Source organism: Sus scrofa, chromosome 4 (genome assembly GCF_054392235.1).
Source record: "Sus scrofa isolate SSC_HxYL_T2T_F1_AM1 chromosome 4, Sscrofa_HxYL_maternal_Yorkshire_Landrace_v2.0, whole genome shotgun sequence".
Lineage (NCBI taxonomy): Eukaryota > Metazoa > Chordata > Mammalia > Artiodactyla > Suidae > Sus > Sus scrofa.
The window spans coordinates 97,815,102-97,834,469 of record NC_139386.1 but is presented as its reverse complement, the minus strand read 5'-3'; the positions used below and the strand labels follow the sequence as shown (position 1 = coordinate 97,834,469).

General features: G+C 57.0%; 1 protein-coding gene across 2 annotated transcripts; it reads left to right on the top strand.

Annotated features, from left to right (window-relative positions):
• Nucleotides 1-609: 609 nt before the first annotated feature.
• Nucleotides 610-19,061, top strand: NTRK1 (neurotrophic receptor tyrosine kinase 1). Of its 2 annotated transcripts, none has more exons than XM_001929525.6 (17): nucleotides 610-891; nucleotides 4,047-4,121; nucleotides 4,426-4,497; nucleotides 6,508-6,576; nucleotides 7,334-7,479; nucleotides 7,731-7,873; nucleotides 10,835-10,967; nucleotides 12,831-13,157; nucleotides 13,576-13,593; nucleotides 13,753-13,805; nucleotides 14,094-14,196; nucleotides 14,701-14,847; nucleotides 15,138-15,268; nucleotides 15,512-15,684; nucleotides 16,387-16,627; nucleotides 16,988-17,146; nucleotides 18,663-19,061. In XM_001929525.6, the coding sequence occupies exons 1-17, from the start codon at nucleotides 680-682 to the stop codon at nucleotides 18,846-18,848; spliced, it is 2,388 nt and encodes a 795-aa protein (XP_001929560.2). In that variant the 5' UTR covers nucleotides 610-679; the 3' UTR covers nucleotides 18,849-19,061. The 2 variants fall into 2 exon arrangements, with proteins under 2 accessions (XP_001929560.2, XP_084878828.1); XM_085022702.1 differs by having other exon boundaries at nucleotides 6,508-6,678.
• Nucleotides 19,062-19,368: the final 307 nt, after the last annotated feature.

Genomic DNA, 19,368 nt, shown 5'->3' with positions numbered 1-19,368 from the left:
GCTTTTAGCGCCACCCCGTGGCCTCTCATGGAAATCGGCGTCTCGGCTCCTGGGTCTCCATTCTCTGGTCGTTTGGGGAGACACCTTCCCTTTCCGTCTCTTCAGTATTTTCCTTCCCCAGGTCCTGTTTGGTTTTTTTCGGCATCCCTTCTGATTTCTTTCTAGGCATTAGAGAGTGTTTCACTTAATTTATCCCAAGTGGCAGGCACACTCCCTCAGGCAAGCCTACCGTGCGGGGCGAGATCTGAGGCCGGGGGCTGGCTAGGATGACCTGGACCGCAAGACTTCCCAAGCTCAGTCATCTCCCCTCCCCCCTAAATGCAGCTGCTAAAGGCTGGGAGAAATAATGTATCAACTTCCCAGTTTCCCCACTCAGGAGACACCTCTGAGGCGTTCTGCGAATGCCCCTCCGCGTCTCCTGGAGCAGGAGGGATCTTCGGGGAGTAGGCTGGCGCTGGGGCCCCGAATGGGATGCGGGCAGATTTGGGGACTTTAGAGAGGAGGGGGAGGGTTTGAAGCCGGAGGGGGCGGGGCGGGGCCGGGCGGGGCCCCTGGCTCCGCCCTTTCCTGGCGGCTGGGTCTTTAACACCGCCCAGCGCACATGTCGGGGGAGGCCGGGCAGCGGCGGCTGGAAGCGCACAGACGGCGGCCCGGCCCGGGCGAGGCGGGCTCCGCCGTGATGCCGCGAGACGGACAGCGCGGGCAGCTCGGCGGACATGGCCGGGCTAAGGGGCTGGGCAGCCTACTGGCCTGGCTGATGCTGGCATCTGCGGGCGCCGCATCCTGTCCCGAAGTCTGCTGCCCCCACGGCCCTTCGGGGCTGCGCTGCACGAAGGTTGCGGCCCTGGATATCATCCGCCACCTGCCGGGCGCCGAGAATCTGACGGAGCTGTGAGTGTCTGGCGGGCGAGGGGACGCAGGGACAGGCGGGCATAGCTGTGCCCCGTGGGCGCGGACTCGCTGCTTGCTTGCTTGCTGGGTCAGGAGGAACGGGCGCGGCGGCAGGCTGATAACAGCGCAGCGCTCGGCTGTGCCCGGCTGCCCTGGCAGCCCCCGCCGTTACTGCCTTGAAGTTGGGCTCAGGGCCGCTGTGGCGCTAGCTTCAGGGAGAGGAAGGGGAGCTCTCCATGGACCAGATTTGAGAGAGCTCAGCGTTCTAGAAACTGCTTTCTGGAGCTCAGCCATGAAGGAGCCCACCCTCTGCCCTATACAGGGGGTGGTTAGCTGCATAGAGACACCCCCGCGCCCAATTTGGCACCCTGATCATTTCCCTTTTCCAGGGAGAAATCAGCCCCCTCCCTCTTCCTTGTCAAGACCAGGCAATGACAATTCTTCCCCCTGGAATTGGGAAATTGAACTGGAATAGGTGGGAAGTGCTAAGGTGCCATAGCCTGGTGGTCCTGCTCTCTTCTCCCAGTTTCCACCGTCTCTTGTCCTCATCACCTCTTGATTTGGATGTAGGAAGTGAGACCAGCTCCTGACTTCGTCTCCCCACCCTCATCACCCTCATCACCCACGTCTCCCTACTTTGGGCAGGGAGTCAGGGCCCTTGCTGAGAGACTCTCCTCCCTTCAACTCCAAACTGGGAGAAATCCCCAGCATTTGAGGTACTCTGACATTCTGCAGTAATTGGTTACAAAATACTCAAGGACCTTTTAGCAGCTGCTGAACCCCATGGGAGTGTTCTGTAATAACTGGCCCAGCCACCACATTGTGATGGCTGGGAAATACTTGAGTGTTCTATGTGGCTGGCAGAGCCAGGCAGGACTTCTAGAAGAAAAGAGGAACTGCTAGAATATCCTCCTCCTGTGGCCTGAGGTTAGGGAGTGGGCCATGAACCCCGGCCTCATGCAGCGATGGGCTGAAACATATCTGAGGCAGTGGCCATTGATGTCTGGAAGTGACCTGAGCAGCCTGTGATAATTGGTCCTGAGTTACTCGGGTATCGCGTGTAATTAACGGGAAGGTACTCCATCTCACTCCCTAATGGCCCTAGGGAGAGGAGATGGCCTTGTCTTGGTCTGGACCTAGGTCTTGGCATGATGGGAGGGGACTTGAGATCCAGGCTGCCAACCCCAGTCCTGTCCACTCATCCCTCTGGGCCTTCAAGGCAGAGCCCAGGCTCGTGAACGTTCCCCATCAGCGTTCTCTTTTCTCGATTCCCTTCCCAGCCCCGATTCCAGCCTGAAGAGGTGGGGTGGAGGTGGACAGGTTGGGGCTGGGGACTGGAGGCCACGCAGGGTGGTGAGCTGAGCTGTCCCTCTGGGTGGGGTGGCCATCGAAGCCCCTGCCTCCGCCGGCACTGTCCCCTCCTCCTCCCTCACCCGCAGAGCTAACGAGGAGATAATGGACTCCAATAGACAGATTGATTATAAATCCAAACGAATGAGGCAGCTGTGAGCACGCTGCCTGACGGTTTGCACACCCCGGGCCACACTGCGTTCTCACCAGCTCTGGGGTCCTTACAGCCCTAAGCCCTGGGGGTGAGGGAGTGGGTGGGACAGCCCTAAGGGGCTGGGGGAGGGGGAGTGGGTAGGACAAGGACCTACTCTCTGAGAGTCCCTGGAGTTCACTCCCTAGGCCTTAGGGAGCTGAGGACCTGAAACCCAGCTGTCCTGCTGAGACCAAGGCCGGAAAGGGGTTGGGGGAGGGGTCACTCGGGCTGGTCCTTGTTCCCACAAGTTGAGGACAGTACAGGGAAGAGGGGGTGAGTTCTGAGAACAGGCAGTGAGTCAGGGCCCCCTGTGGGTGAGGGGGTGGGGGCTGACATGCCACTGCAGGGCAGCTGACTTCTCAGGAACTCCGTGTGGCATATGCTAGATCCAGATGCTGGGCAGGGCCCAGGGCATCCGAAATCCCCCAGCCCCCCTCGCCTGCTTTTGCCTCTTTCTCTTCTCCCTATCTTGCTTTCTCTGGCTCTCCATCCTTATCTGTCTCTCTGTCTCCCTTTCCTTATCTGTCATTCTCCTTGGCTGTCTCTGTCCCTCTGCCAGTCTCTTCCCGTCAGTTCCTTCTTCTTATAGGTGTCTCTGTTTCCATATCTCTTTGTTTTTCTGCCCCAGTGCTCCCAGCCTTCCCATCATGCTCTCACTGTGCGAGGCCACTAGTCGGTGCCTCTTCACTGCCCCAGCTCTGACTCTCTCCTCTCCACCTTTTGGGGTCCCTCCTGGGGCAAGGAGGGCTTCAAAGGGTCCCTGACAGGCAGCCTCTATGCCTGTCATTTGCTCTGCTGAAAGATGGGGAGTGAGGGGGTTGCTGCTTGAGTGTGGGGAGGGGCCAGCAGCTTTGAGGGGGAGAGAGTGGTGTGTGTGTGTGTGTGTGTGTGTGTGTGTGTGTGTGTGTGTGTAGCAGGATGGGTGAGCCCAGATCGTGGCCCCTGAGCCAGCATGTTTGGGAGCGCATATTTACATGGCCACGGGGCTTCCTTTGTGCTGGGTGGGGCAGTGGCAGCGCCGGGCACAGGCCTTTTGTGGAAGGAACTGGTTCAGCATGACCCCCGTTATTGAGCGTGTGCAGGAGAGGTTCTGTGTATAAAAGCAGAACACCAAGCTGAGAATGGACTTGGGTGTGTTTGTGAATGTGAGTATGCCCACACATTCTGTGTGTGTGTGTGCATGAGATCTACATGCCTATGTGTGTCCATGTGGGAGAGTGTGAGATGCACTTGTGCACATCCGTAGGTTCATGCATGCACGTGTGGCTGTATGTGAGGAGGTGCGACTCTGTGCCTGTGTTTACGTCCCTGTGTGTGTGTGTGTGCATGCTTGAGTGTGTGTGAGTGCGCCTGTGTGATGGTGTGAGGACTCATGCATGCATGGGAGTGTGTGACTGTGCGTGAGGCAGTGGGTCCCTGTGCACACCTGGATGCATGCCTGTGTGCATGCTGGTGCATGTGTCCACGTGTAAACAGGTCTCTGCGTGACGGGGTGCATGTGGCACACAAATGTGCATGCCTGCATATGTGCATGTGATTGTGAAGGAATTGGGTGGGTGAGTGCAGGAACTCGTGGGCCTGGGCCCCTGACTCCCATCCCCTCTCCCCACAGCTACATCGAGAACCAGCAGCACCTGCAGCATCTGACGCTCAGTGACCTGAGAGGCCTGGGGGAGCTGAGGAACCTGTGAGGGGCTGGGGACCGTGTGGGCATGGGGTTCCACACAGCGCCTGGGGGGCCAGAGGGTCAGGGAGGCCTCAAGGGTCCTAGGGGCTTGGGAGGACCTGAGAGGCTGAAGACTGAGAGGATGGCTGGTCAGATCTCAGGGTTCATAGGGGTCCCAGGTGGCTGAGAAAGCTCTGAGGGTGTGGGGAAGGGTCCAGGGTTATGCACTGCAGACTGGGTGGGGGGTGGTGATGCTGGCATGGGCAGGGAGCTGGGGCCAGGGTTGCCACCGTCCTGGGAGCTGATTCTGCCACACCTTCTTCAGCACCATTGTGAAGAGTGGTCTCCGTTTCGTGGCGCCAGATGCTTTCCATTTCACTCCTCGGCTCAGTCATCTGTGAGTGGCCGGGGCTGGGCAGAGGGAGGTGGGAGGACCCCCAGGCTGGGGCGGCTAATGCAGGAAACGTTTCTGAGGAAGGCAAGTCCTCCCACCCGTTCTCCCAGGCCTTCTCATCTGCCGGAGGGATGGCAGTGCTCTCAGCTCCCACCCCTGCCAGCTAGGAAGTCCTTCTTGCTGTCTCACTTCCATGCTTCATGCTACAGGGACACTTCTCATAGGTGCCTGCCTCATTTTTCTTCCCGGGGTTCAGATACATACCAGTCCAAAGGGAGCAAGACTAGGAGCAGAAGCAGGAGCAGGACTCTGGGTCCTGGCCTTGAACTCCAAATCCCACCTGCCCCCTGGCCCCTGGGACAGCCTGGGAGCTGGGGGATCAGGTCTGCTGCTCTGGGGTATGCCCCATTTCTGGGAGTCACAGCTCCCCCTTCTGTAGAGGGTGGGGAGGCAGCCTTTTGAGGGCAGGAGTTTAGCTCCTCTTTCCCACTACGTGCAGGTGGAGAGATGGGAAGTGTGGTGCAAGCCTGCCATTCACAGAGTTGTGCTGGGTACTCTCGACTCTATTACATCCTGGGATTTAACAACAATAGCAAAATAAGGGGATGTTACCTCACTGACTACGTATTGGGGCTTCAGTTAAAAATGTATACTCAGGAGTTCCCGTTGTGGCTCGGGGGGTTAAGAACCTGACTAGTATCTGTGAGGATTCAGGTTCTCTCCCTGGCCTTGCTCAGTGGGTTAAGGATCCGGTGTTGACATGAGCTGCTGTGGCTGTGGTGTAGGCCGGCAGCTGCAGCTCTGATTGAACCCCTAGCCTGGGACATTCCATATGCTGCGGGTGCAGCCCTAATTAAAAAAAAATGTGTACTCAGTGACATCTTACGATATTTACGTCAGTAAATCTTCACAATCAACCTGGTGAGAGAGGGAGTGTCATCCTCATCTTATAGATGAGGATCCTGAAGATCCGAGAGGTTATGTTTCTAGGCTGAGGTCACACAGCTGTAAGTGGCGGGACAGAACCACACTGAGGTCTCCCCAGCCCTAAAGTGTGTAGTCTTTCTGATCTTTCTGTGTGACTACTCTCCAACTCAGCCACCCACAAACGGAAGGACAGGTGAGCAAGGAGAGGGGTCAGGGCAGGCTTCTCAGAGGCAGAGGGTCCCTGGCGGGGCAGCCTGGCACAGGGCACAGAGTCCTGGAACCAGCCCCTCGCTGAACTCACTTTTTTTTTTTTTTTTTTTTTTTTGTCTCGTCTTTTTAGGGCCACGCCCAAGGCATGTGGAGGTTCTCAGGCTAGGGGTCCAATTGGAGCTGTTGCTGCAACCTACACCACAGCTCACGGCAACGCCGGATCCTTAACCCACTGAGCAAGGCCAGGGATCGAACCCGAAACCTCATGGTTCCTAGTCGGATTGTTGCTGCTGCGCCACAATGGGAACTCCTGAACTCACATTTTGCACCTCTAGCACTAGGTTGCTGGGGGCCTGGGGTGCCTTCCAGCCAACTTTCCTTGGGCCCTGAGGCGGAGAAGGAAAGAGAGGCAGGGGAAGAACTCTGAGATCCTCAGCATCCGGCAGGGGGCAAGGGAGTGTGGGAGCCCTGTCCGCCCCCTCCTCTGGTCCAGTCCTGGGCTCTGCGGGCAGGGAGCACAGATGGCGTCCCTGCCCCCAGCTGGGGCCTCAGCACTTTGCCAGCTGGGGCCAAGGGTTGGGGAGGAGGGAGCGGCTGTTCCCTCAGACCCCCACCCCCAACCCTGGGTCTGGGGAGGGGGTTAAGTGGGGTTAACCCTTGTTGTCCCAGGGAGAAGAGTGGGACTCAAAGAGCCTCTCCCCCACCCCCCATGGCTCCCTGGGCTGGTTCTAGCTGCCAGGGTCCGAGTGGGGGAGCCAGATGTCAACTTCTTCCTGGCTCCTCCCCGAAGACCCCCCCACCCCCCCGCCACTGGGTCAGAGCGAGGTCGGGTCGCTCACGGGATCTGTCTGCTCTGCTCTGTCTCAACTCCCGCAGGAATCTCTCCTTCAATGCTCTGGAGTCTCTCTCCTGGAAAACCGTCCAGGGCCTCTCCTTACAGGAACTGTGAGTGTGGGGGCTTCCAGTGCCAAGGGCTGCAAGTGTGTATGCGTGTGTGTGCGCGCGCATGCACGCATGTGCCCGGGGCACTTATACCTCTGTGTGAAGGTATGTCACTGTGTCTGTGTGGAACTGTGGGGGAAGGGGAGTCTCTGGGGGGACAGCATGTTTGGCAGTGAGCCGAGACTGGGGACCACGCGTGCCCGTGAACCCCCAGCAAAGCAGAGTCCGCAGGCCCACCCACAAGGGGGCTGTTGCCCTGGGCGCATTGGGGTGGGGGCGGAGAGCCAGCCCCCTGAGGACTGACCAGGGTATGCTCAGGAGGCTGAGCTTGTGCGTTCACTGGGCCTGTGCACGTGAGCACATCTGCCCACATTCCTAGCACATCAAGGTCATGGGATAGGTGGGACAGCTTGGTGGGTGCCCAAGGTCTCTGGGTCCACTCTCGAAAGCAGTGCCCTTCCCTTCTTGTCACACCCTACTGGGGACCCTCACCTGGCTTGTCATGTGCGGAGCGCGGGATGAGAGAGTTCCATGTAGCCCACAGCTGGCTGCCTTTGACTTCCAGGGATTCTATTTCTTTTAACAAGGTCTTGGGAGGCGGGGCAGGGTCCATGAGAGGAGCTGATCCTCTGTCCCCAAGCCTTCACCTCGGGCACATTCCACCCCGCCCCACCGCAGTCTAACTGCACTCCCTCGGCTGTAGTACTTCCTTCATGCCTGCCCTTCCCCTGACTCTCTTGGTGTCTCCCACACCCACCAGAGTCCTGTCGGGAAACCCTCTGCACTGTTCCTGTGCCCTGTTCTGGCTGCAGCGCTGGGAGCAGGAGGGGCGGGCCGGAGTGCGGGAACAGAAGCTGCAGTGTCCGGGCCAGGGACCCCTGGCCCTCATGCCCAATGCCAGCTGTGGTAGGTGCCGGAGGTGGGGTGAGGGGCTAGGAAAGAGCCACATGCTTGGCGCAAGGGCATTGGGCAGGGCTTGGGGTGGGGGGCAAGCCCTGAACAAGGATTGGGGGACTGGCGTTGGCAGGATCTGAGGAGAACTGAAGGTTGGGGGGCAGGGACAGAGTCACTGAGGGAGGGACAAAGAGTGTGGCCCTCAGTAGGAGTTCTGAGGCCCCTCCCGGCTCTAACACCCCGGGGACAACTTGGGCCACCAGGTGAGCCTGAGCTGAAGATCCAGATGCCCAATGGCTCTGTGGATGTGGGGGACGACGTGTTGCTACAGTGCCAGGTGGAGGGGCAGGGCCTGGAGCAGGCCGGCTGGATCCTCATGGACCTGGAGGAATCAGCCACAGTGATGGTAAGAAGCCCTCTGCCACCCTGCTCCTGCACCCCTCCTTCCCATTTAAGGCCTGGACAGGGCACAGGGAACAAAGACAGGGAAAGAGAGACAATGAATAAGAAACACATTGGAGTTTCCTGGTGGCACAGGAGTTTAGGATCCAGCATTATCACTGCTGTGGCTTGGGTTGCTGCTGTGGTTGGGGTTTGATCCCTGGCCCTGGAATTTCCACAGCCTGCAGATGCAGCCAAAAGAAGAAGAAGAAGCACATAGAGGGTGAGGGATGGACAGAGATGGTTTAGACCCATGGAATTTGGGCCCCAGGCTCCTCTGATTGTCAAAACATAGAGGCCCTCACTTTGGGTTTTTTTTGTTTGTTTGTTTGTTTTTGTCTTTTTGCCTTTTCTAGGGCCACTCCCACGGCATATGGAGGTTCCCAGGCTAGGGATCTAATTGGAGCTGCAGCTGCCAGCCTACACCAGAGCCACAGCAACGCGGGACCCGAGCTGCATCTGGGACCTACACCACAGCCCACGGCAATGCTGGATCCTTAACCCACTGAGCAAGGCCAGGGATCGAACCTGCAACCTCATGGTTCCTAGTCAGATTCGTTAACCACTGCGTCATGATGGGTACTCCAGCATAGGCCCTCACTTTGCAAACATGGTGCTGGCTGCAAGAGAGAGGGTCACAGATCCCTCCTACTGGAGCTAAGCGGAGGAACCCAAGAGACCATCTCTGCCATCCACCTCCTTTCTAGATAAGGAAGCTGAGAACCAGGGAGAGGGCACAGTATTTGTGGTCCTGCACCCACACCAGTTCTCAGGAACCTCCTGGTCATTTTCTAGAGATGCTAGAAGCAACATACTCTTGGGTGTGTGATACGTGTCTTAGTAGAGGAGGCGCAGGTCTGGTTCTAGCTCTCTCACTAATTAATTCTCAGAGTGACTTTTGGAAAAATCGCTCTATCAGCCTGCATTTTGGTTTTCTTATCTGTCAACTGAGGAGGTGGACATGATGGCCTTGCGATGTCCGGCCTGCCTCTGGGCACTCACTGGCCTCTAGCTATCATCTCTGAAGAGCTCTGTCTTTGGGCACCTTCCCAAGTCTTGCCCTTTGTCCTCAGGCTGGTGATGGACAGCCGAGAGTAGCCCTAGATGATTCAGGAGGTCTCATGGACAAGGCCAGCAGAGGCTGGCGATGTGCCCCAAATCTGGCCCCCTTGTTGATGGACATACAGGCTCCAGCCCCCCGGAGGAGCCAAGCCACTGAAAGCTGGAGGCAGGTGCTATTCAGGTTGGAGACCCTCGCTTTGGGAGTGGAGTCAACCTTAGCATTGCTGATGGCCCCTGGAACAAGATTGAAAAAGGAACCAGAGAGCCCTGAGCAGGGAGTCCAGATGTGACGGATGGACCGCTAGCCACTGAGCAGTTCCTCCCACCCCAGAGATCAAAGCCACTGAGAGTGAGTAATAGAAAGGGGACAAGAGAGAAGCAGGAGGCTGGCCATGATCGTCTGTGAAAAGACCTTTAATCAGCTATCTGTTTGGGGAAATTCCAGGTTTTTGCTTTTCTCTTTGGGAGGTTTACATGTTTGCCACCACTTCTGTTTTCTGGAGACACTCTATAGAAAAGCCACATCCTTGGAGTTCCCGTCGTGGCGCAGTGGTTAATGAATCCGACTAGGAACCATGAAGTTTCGGGTTCGATCCCTGGCCTTGCTCAGCAGGTTAAGGATCCGGCGTTGCCGTGAGCTGTGGTGTAGGTTGCAGATGCGGCTCGGATCCCACGTTGCTGTGGCTCTGGTGTAGGCTGGCGGCTACAGCTCTGATTCGACCCTTAGCCTGGGAAACTCCATATGCGGCAGGAGCGGTCCAAGAAATGGCAAAAAGACAAAAAAGAAAAGAAAAGCCACATCCTTACTGAGTCAAATGGAGACAGGAAAGCTGTTCACCCTCAGGAGAGTGAAGGGTGGCAGAGCAGCACAAGGGAAAGGTTGAGAGGATGCAGTACCCCAGGGGGACTTGGAGGAACTGGGGACAGCCTAGGGCAGGGCTTCCCCTTGGGGTTGCTGGAACCCAGGGCTTGCAAGAGAGGCTGGAAAGCTCTTCTGGAGTCTTTGAACTCACATGTTCCAATGGAAGCCCCCTGCAACTTCACCTCCGCTGGCATTTATTCAAGGGATTCCGTGTTTGTGAAATTTCCAGATAACTCGGATTAGTCCACCCCGTCCTTCGTTTTCATCCTTTTGGGGAAATAGCTTTATCACGTGTCAGAAGATCATTTTGCCTCCCTCTCCAGCTTGCAGAATAAGATCTTGGTTCAGTAAGATTAAGGATTGTCTTAAGGTCCTATGAGGTCCATAGTGTCTTAGGAAGAGAATCTGAATCTGATTCAATCTGTTGATGATGATTCAGAACCAAGTCACCGAGCCTCTCTAACTTCACTCTTCTTTTTCATCTGCCAAAAGGCAGTTGTCATGATGCTGCCGTTGCTTCTAACTGCTGCCTTGTTATCGGCACCATCTCTTTGTTTCTGATCTTTCTGGGGCTGAGCCTGAGTTTCTTAGAACTATGCGTAAAACAGATTGTGTAGGTGGTGAGGTCCTAGCTGGTTTTCTGATTCGCTGTGTCCATTTGGAACTTGGGATCTCTGATATCTACCGAGTTGTTCAGATGGGTGGTTTTACGGTTTGGGATGTGTTGTGCCGATTTTGAGATTATTGGTTGTGCTCTAGATTTTTCAGATCATTAAATAAATGATCCAGGAGAGCCTGCAAACCAGCTCTCGCGGAGGAAGTCCATTCTCTGCTCTATTCTCTCCCACACCTCTTTCCTCCCCCTCCCTTTCATCCCTCCTCTCTTTTCCATCTGCAACCAGAGGGGCTCCCCAAAGACGTCAGCCCCAGCCCCTGCACCCCGCCTCTAGCCCCAAGGCAGCTGATGTTCTTCTGGATTTTCTCCTTTCTTCTCTGACCCAGCAATCTGGGAGTCTGCCGTCCTTGGGACTGACCCTGGCCCATGTCACCAGTGACCTCAATAGGAAGAACGTGACGTGCTGGGCCGAGAATCATGTGGGCCGGGCTGAAATCTCCGTCCAGGTCAACGTCTCCTGTGAGTCCCCAAGGCTGCCCTGGCACGCACCCCCATCCCATCTTCCCCAAAGATGTCAGCCCCAGCCAGGGGGCTGGAGGAAAGGGGTGGGATGTGTGTGTGTCCACAGCTGCTCCCTCCCAGCTGTTTCCAGATTCCCATGAAAACCTGATCCTTTGAGGGAAGTCCTGTGGGCTCGTCAAGGCCAGAGGGATGGAGATGGATTTCTTTTTGGCCCACTGCCCAAGTCTTGCTACCTGAGGCCCTCGACACCAGCTGCTTGCCCGTTCTCACTGCTCCACTGTATTTCTTCATATCCATCCCTCTGTCGAACTTTTGCCCTATATCCTAGGTTTTTTTTTTTTTTTCCTTTTAGGGCCACACCCGCGGCATATGGAGGTTCCCAGGCTAGGGGTCGAATCAGAGCCACAGCTGCTGGCCTACGCTACAGCCACAGCAACACCAGATCCGAGCCACATTTGCAACCTACACCACAGCTCATAGCAACGCCAGATCCTTAACCCACTGAGCGAGGCCAGAGATCGAACCTGTGTCCTCATGGATACTAGTTGGGTTCTTAACCCACTGATCCAAGAGAGGAAATCCTAAACAATAGCTATTCTTACCAGCACTTCAGAAGACACTCCCTTTCTCTCCCCGCTCAGAAGCCCATTCTTCTCCTGCACCACATCCTGACTTTTTGATTTTTTTTTTTTTTGGTCTTTTTAGGGCTGCACCCATGGCATATGGAGGTTCCCAGGCTAGGGGTCTAATCAGAGCCAGAGCTGCTGGCCCACACCACAACCATGGCAATGCCAGATCAGTGTCACATCTGCCACCTACCCCGAAGCTCATAGCACCTTTAACCCACTGAGTGAAGCCAGGGATCAAACCCACATCCTCATGGATGCTAGTTGGGTTCTCAACCCTCTGAGCCACAACGGGAACTCCCATCCTGAATTTTGTGATAATCGTTTCCTTGCTCTTAAAAATAATTTTACACACATATGCTTCTCCATCAACATGGTTGAATTTTGCCTGTTCCTGTACATCATATAAATGGAATGACACCTCATGTATTACTTTGTGTCTAGTTTTTTCTGCTCAACGTTTGTAAGATTTATCCATATTAATGGGGGTAACAATTAGTTCCTTCCATTCACTGCTGAATAGTATTCCATTGCATGAATGCTGGCTAGAATTCCAGTACCAATTATATACGTTTATAGATGTATATATATATATATATATATACATATATCTTTTCTGTTATTGAAGAGCTTTTGCCTCTTTTGGGTCTATTTCAAACCCTTATCTTTTTTCAAGAAGTTCTTTAATTGTTTCTTGTTTTTCTTGTTTCATATTTAGGCCCCCTCCCAATCTTTTTTTTCAGCCACGCCTGCAGCATGTGGAAGTTCCTGGACCAAGGACTGAACCCTCACCACCGTTGCAGCCATAGCTGCTACAGTGACAACACCAGGTCCTCCACCCGCTGTGCCACAGGGGAACTCCCCAATCCTTTTAATGTTAATTACACTTTATTTTTCTCCATCCCTCATCCAAAAATCTCCAATTTCCAATAAGCTGGTACCCCACTGCTTTAGGACTCTTACTTACTTACATTCAACTGACCACCGAAGTTCTTTAAGCTTCTGAATTTTATGCACCTGCTGCCTGATTTATTTAAGATTTACTGTCACCTTTCTTCAAAATGTCTCTCCTTGTGAATTTCTTAGGGCCTGCAGACCAGTTTCTCTTAGGCCCACCCCCCTGATTTCAGGCTGTCCACCCCCCTCCCCCACCCCAACCTGAGACTTGTCAGGTCAGCACTGGGTTCCCTGCAGCTGCCTCCTGACTCTCACTGTCCCCCTCTCTGGCCCACAGTCCCTCCCATCGTGAGCCTGCACACAGCAGTGGAGCAGCACCACTGGTGCATTCCCTTCTCGGTGGACGGGCAGCCCGCACCCTCCCTGCGCTGGTTCTTCAATGGCTCCGTGCTCAATGAGACCAGCTTCATCTTCACTGAGTTCATGGAGCCGGCAGCCAATGAGACTATGCGGCACGGCTGCCTGCGCCTCAACCAGCCCACCCACGTCAACAACGGCAACTACACGCTGCTGGCTACCAACCCCTTGGGCCAGAATGCCTCCTCCATCATGGCCGCCTTCATGGACAACCCTTTTGAGTTCAACCCTGAGGACCCCATCCCTGGTGCGACCCTGAACCCTGTCCTCACCCTCAGGCTCTACTTGGGTACAGATCCAGGTGACCAGGGATGCCCGACCCACTTCCTGCTGTGATCCTGCCCTCAGAAGTTGGAGTGCCTGGTCCTGGACAGAAAGGAGCCTGGAGATCTGGTGTCCAGCTCTGCGCTGGCCTCCTTGCTCCTACCCCAGGAGTCCTGAACCCCTGAGCAATTCTATTCTCTCGGGCTGGCTGAAGAGAAAGCCAGACACCAGGGCATCCCCCGCCCGGCTGGAAAAGGGCCACATGCATCTTCTCCTTTGAGGTCGGCAGCTCTGCCTCCTGGCCCCGCCCCTACCCCAAGAAGGGATGAGTCCCAGAGGGGGAAGGGTCTCACTGCTCTCTAACCTCATCTGATTGCTTTCTTTCCTCCCTCCTGCTGCAGTCTCCTTCTCGCCAGTCGGTGAGTAGCCCAGGCTGGAGGGCAGGTTCTCTCTGGTCCCTGGGGCAGAGGGTCCACTTATCCTGATCCCTGAGGGGTCAGCCGGGGCCAGGGTGGGGAGCTGGTGGAGGAGACAGAGAGTGTGCCAAAGCCCACACTTCCTGCCCTGTGTCCCCACAGACACCAACAGCACATCTGGAAACCCAGTGGAGAAGGATGAAACACCTTTTGGGGTGAGCTTGGAAAGCGGAAGCTAGTCTGGGACTCGGGATCAGGAGGCTGGGCTAGAGGCGCACCTGCATATAATTTCTGGTCAGAGCATGGAGATCACAAGAGTCTGATCTGAGCTTCGGTGGCCTCCTTCACATCGTGGCCTGGGGCCTCCGGGGGGAGAGGAGGAGGAGGAAGAGGCAGGCCTGGGGGCTCGGTTCTGGGCGTCTATGCAGGATGGAGAAATGTTTTGCCGGGGGAGCGCTGAAAGCCCAGGAGAACCCCCAGATCTAACCACACCACATCCCCAGGTCTCGATGGCCGTGGGCCTGGCCGTTTTTGCCTGCCTCTTCCTTTCTACCATGTTCCTTGTGCTCAACAAATGTGGACGGAGGAACAAGTTTGGGATCAACCGTGAGTGGGGGGCTGCAGAGGGGCTGTCAGTCTGCCTGGAGCTTTGTTTCCTGCAGGCTCTTCCCTCTCTGTCCTCTGTGTGGGGGCCTGGGCCCCCGTGGAGTTCCAGGGACTGTGTGTTTGGGGTACGGGAGGGCTGCTGTGGGGCTTGTGAGTGTGTGTGTATCGGGGCTGGGGTAGTTTCAGAGGCAGCAGCTGCTAATTGGTGGCTGGATTGTAGTCAAACACTAAGTGGGTGTGGGAGGTCTGAGCTCTGCAGGGCGGCGAGCGGGGGGAGTGGGGGAGTTTCTGGTGGCCCATGGGGCCTGGGGTTGGACAGGAGCCAGGCAGAGAATGGCCGTAGTGTTTCTCCTTCCCCCTGCCTGCTGCCTTGCCTCCTAGCTCCTCTGTTCCCTCCATGCAAGTTCTCAGGTGGGGTCGCCTGGCACCCTGCTTGCCACCTGGCGGGATCCAGGGTGCGTGCCTGGGCTGTGACCCCGCCACGTGACTGTGTCTTCTCCCCAGGCCCCGCTGTGCTGGCTCCAGAGGATGGACTGGCCATGTCCCTGCATTTCATGACACTGGGTGGCAGCTCCTTGTCCCCCACCGAGAGCAAAGGCTCTGGGCTCCAAGGCCACATCATTGAGAACCCACAGTACTTCAGTGATGCCTGTGAGGGGCTATGCTGGGTCAAGGGGTGGGGGAGGGTGAGCCTGTGTGTGCCTGGGGGCTTTTGTGTCATCACCCCAGGCCTGAACAAGCCTCCCCACCCCCCTCCCCCACCCATGTCCACACAGGGGGGCTGGGTGAAGGTGCGAAGGCTCACTTTCAGTCTCCATCCTCCCCCCTTGCCTGGCACCCCTGTACAGAGCACAGCCCTGCTGGACAGCCCCCGTCCCAGCCCCTTCCCCACCCTTCCCAAGACTGGGGCTCCCCTCTGATCCTGCAAGCCCCTCCCCCAGGTGTTCATCACATCAAGCGCCGGGATATCGTGCTCAAGTGGGAGCTGGGTGAGGGCGCCTTTGGGAAGGTCTTCCTTGCCGAGTGCCACAACCTGCTGCCCGAGCAGGACAAGATGCTAGTGGCCGTCAAGGTTAGACTTTGGCCCTGAGCTACTGCACCCCCCCCCCACCCCCTCGCCACCTCCCGGAGGACCATCATTCCAGGCCTGGGGGGCTGGGGGCTGGGGGGGGCATTGGAGGGTTGGGAGGGGTTGGGGGGGTGGGAGAGGAGGGGGAGAGGCTAGGGTCAGGCTAGGGGGTTGGTGAGCCACCTTGGATGTGGGGAGGCCGAACTGGGGCTCCCACCCAGGCCTGTCCCCACCCCTACCATCCAGGCGCTGAAGGAAGTGTCCGAGAGCGCCAGGCAGGACTTCCAGCGGGAGGCCGAGCTGCTCACCATGCTGCAGCACCAGCACATCGTGCGCTTCTTTGGCGTCTGCACCGAGGGCCGTCCGCTGCTCATGGTCTTTGAGTACATGCGGCATGGGGACCTTAACCGCTTCCTTCGGTACGATGGCCCAGCCCTGGTGCCAGCCCCTGGCCTGTTGTCCCTTGGCTACCAGCACATCCCTGCCTGACTGCTGAACTGTGTTGAGGGGGGACACCAGGATGGAGCAGGAAGGCACAGCCCCTGTCCCCAGGGAGTTCTAAGGCAGAGGTGTGAATGTGGGGAGAGTCTGTGTGGAGGATAGAGTGGTGACAGTCGGGGAAGTTACATTAGCAGAAGCCAGGAGCTGAACCTTTGGGGTGGATAGGCTTTGCAGAGAGCGTGTGCACACTCATGTGTGGCACGCAGCAGCCAGGCCTATAGGAGGTGGCAGGGACTTTTTTGGCCTGGGGGAGGGAGATCACCTTCAGTGAGGAGGGGCAGGCTGGCAGGAAGTTGCATTTTGGCAAGGGCTGAGTCGGAGGTGTACCTGGGCAAGAGATGTAGAGGCCAGTGGGCAGCTAGATTCTGGGGTTGGGGTCCAAGGCGGCTGCCTGAGAGGAAAGCATGAATGTGGAAGACCTGGGCACTGGGGGACGCTCTGGAAGTGAGAGCACCCTAGCTCCCATCTCGCGCTCACCGGACAGCAGCTTCCCCTGTTCCTTCCTTCCTCCAGTCCCAGAGTCCCCCACTCCACCCCCAGCTCCCGGGGCTTCCTTTCCTCCGGCTTCTGGAGGTTCTCTCCTGCCAGCCTCCCCACTTCTCCCCGACTCTTTCTCGAAGGTCCCACGGGCCTGATGCCAAGCTGTTGGCCGGCGGGGAAGACGTGGCTCCAGGGCCCCTGGGCCTGGGGCAGCTGCTGGCTGTGGCTAGCCAGGTCGCTGCGGGGATGGTGTACCTAGCGGGTCTGCACTTCGTGCATCGCGACCTGGCCACGCGCAACTGTTTGGTGGGTCAGGGCCTCGTGGTCAAGATCGGCGATTTCGGCATGAGCCGGGATATCTACAGCACCGACTATTACCGCGTAAGGCCCTTTCATCCCACCCCCTCCCCCGGCGTCCGAACTGTAGACACCCTGATGCCAAGTCCCCCCGCTCCAAGTGCCTGCCCTTACCGGGCACGACCCCTTCCTCGAGCGGAATAGGGTCCGAGACTCTCTGGCTCTGGTTTTTAAGCCTCCTCCTATCCCCTCGGCCCCCAGTGGAGGAGGGTCTGTCTCCACTATCCCGGACGGAAACGGCACCATCGGTTTTTCCCTCTTAGCCCTGGGCGGGAGAGCCACTTCCATCTATTTTTAATGACGGAACTTGGGGCGGGCGGCGCGGAGAGAGGCTGTCCGGGGCGGGCGCCCCCTGGAGGTGACGCGGCGCCCGCCCGCCGGCAGGTGGGAGGCCGAACCATGCTGCCCATCCGCTGGATGCCGCCCGAGAGCATCCTCTACCGCAAGTTCACCACCGAGAGCGACGTGTGGAGCTTCGGCGTGGTGCTCTGGGAGATCTTCACCTATGGCAAGCAACCCTGGTACCAGCTCTCCAACACCGAGGTCAGCTTCACTCGCTGGGTCACTCCCCGCCGGCCGCCCCCTCCCCTGCCCCTTTGGGCCTCGTTTTCAGGGAATCTTGTCCCCTTCTGCCCTTCATCCTACTGCCGCTCCAGTATCCATCCAGCATCCTGCAGACACTGCTCCCTCCACCCTAACCTGTGCTTTTCTCGCATTCTTCCCTCTCCTACTCTAACTGGTTCCTGGGGCCAAAGCACTTTGTAAATGGAGCCCAGACCCCCATTCCTAGCTGCATTTTATAGACGAGTAGGCATTATCAGGTTGAAAGGGAGACGCACGTGAAGAGGAACACAGCACAAAGGGGCCTGCAGCAGGAAGGTTGCAGGTTAGACTGTACGAAGGACAGTCCTGCCCCCCTTCCTCTGCCCTCCTGGCTGGACACAGCCGGAGCAGACCCCAGGTGTTCCTCTCCCAGAGCAGCTGCCCCCCACCCCCTTCTTGGCTCGCAGCTGTCAGTTTCCATTTCTCCTCCTAATGCAGTCTGCTCCCTGGAGGCTGGTGGGGTGGGGGAGAGGGTTATAGATTTTAATTTTCTCAAGCACTGAGAGAAGGAATGGAATTAGTGCCGCCCATAACCCAAGTCCTCTAATGGGGAGGGAGGGAAGAAGGAGGGAAGTAGCTCCAGGCCCCTTCAACCATCTCTCTGCCACCATCTCTCCTTCATTGGATCCCTTAGCTGCTCTAGCAGTCCTTCCTGGAGTCTGACTTTGGGCTTTCCTGCTGCAGTTTCTCTTTAGAGGAGCAAGGTCCCCACAAAGTGTTAGCTACAGAAGAGAAAAAAAAAAGTGGGTTTTCGGGAGTTCCCACTGTGGCTCAGTGGAAATGAACCCGACTAGTATCCATGAGGATGCAAGTTCCATCCCTGGCCCTGCTCAGTGGGTTAAGGATCCGGTGCTGCTGTGGTGTAAGTCGCAGACACAGCTCAGATCCCGCATTGCTGTGGCTGTGGCATGGGCCAGCAGCTGTCTCTCCAGTTGGACCCCCAGCCTGGGAACTTCCATATGCCTTGGGTATGGCCCTAAAAAACAAAAACAACAACAACAAAAAAGTGGGAAGTGGGTTTTCCCTCTGACTTAAAAATAGGCCAGACCTTTTTCAAGGCCTTACCTGCAGCCCTGCTCTTTTCTTCCTTCTTGCCCTCTGGGGCTGAGAGACAAGATCCTCACCTTCCTTCATTCAGCCCTCAGCCCTAAGCTGATGGATTTTGGCAAAGGCCTTGGCCCCTCCCCTTTCTCAACCCACCTGGCATGTCCTCTGAAGGTCTGATTCCAGCCCTTTGGAAAGCAATTCTACCCCAGCCCAACCTTCCCAGGGTCTTTCTGGGTTCCATCCTTTTTGCTGCTCAGTGTCAGAGTGGAAAGAAATCTTGGGATTCACTGCATCCTTTTAGATTGCTAGTAGCCAAGAGGCCCACCTTGGGAGCCTGAGAGAGGCAGAGGCAGTGCTGGGTCAGCCTCAGCTCCATCTGCCCTCTTCTTTTTCCCTCTGGTGGCCCCAGGCGATCGAGTGCATCACGCAGGGACGTGAGCTGGAGCGACCGCGTGCCTGTCCGCCAGAGGTCTATGCCATTATGCGGGGCTGCTGGCAGCGGGAGCCCCAACAACGCCACAGCATCAAGGATGTACATGCCCAGCTGCAAGCCCTGGCCCAGGCGCCTCCTGTCTACCTGGATGTCCTGGGCTAGGAAGCTGGCCCGGGGCTGGGGCTGGGGCTGGGTAGCTGGAATGCTGCAGCCTGCCCTCAGCAACACCCATGGCTCCCAGGGGCCCCAGGGTGATCTCAAAGCATCTAACTCACCCTCAGCATGCAGGAGGGGACAAGTGGGGTCTGGGAGCGGAGGACGGGCCTGTTTCTCTAGGCAGGGTTCCATCATAGCAATTATATTTATTATCCCTTGGCTGTGTCTCTTGCCGATTCTTGGGATGACGTCGTTCTGGAAGGGGGTCATTACAGGGACTCAGGTAGGGGGGTGACTCTCTGGGATCCTCCCCCTCTCTGGTTACCCTTGACCACCTACCCTTACTCCATGCAGCTGTCACCTCCGCCTTGTGGCTGTGGTTTGCCTCCCTGTCCCATGATCATCTTGTTCGCCTGGTGGTTAGGCAGCCTCAAATTGAGCTTTCCAGATCTTCAGACTCCGACTGCCTATCTTTGTATTTTGGGTTCAGGAAGGCTGGGGCTGCAGTGGGAGGGATGGAAGTCAG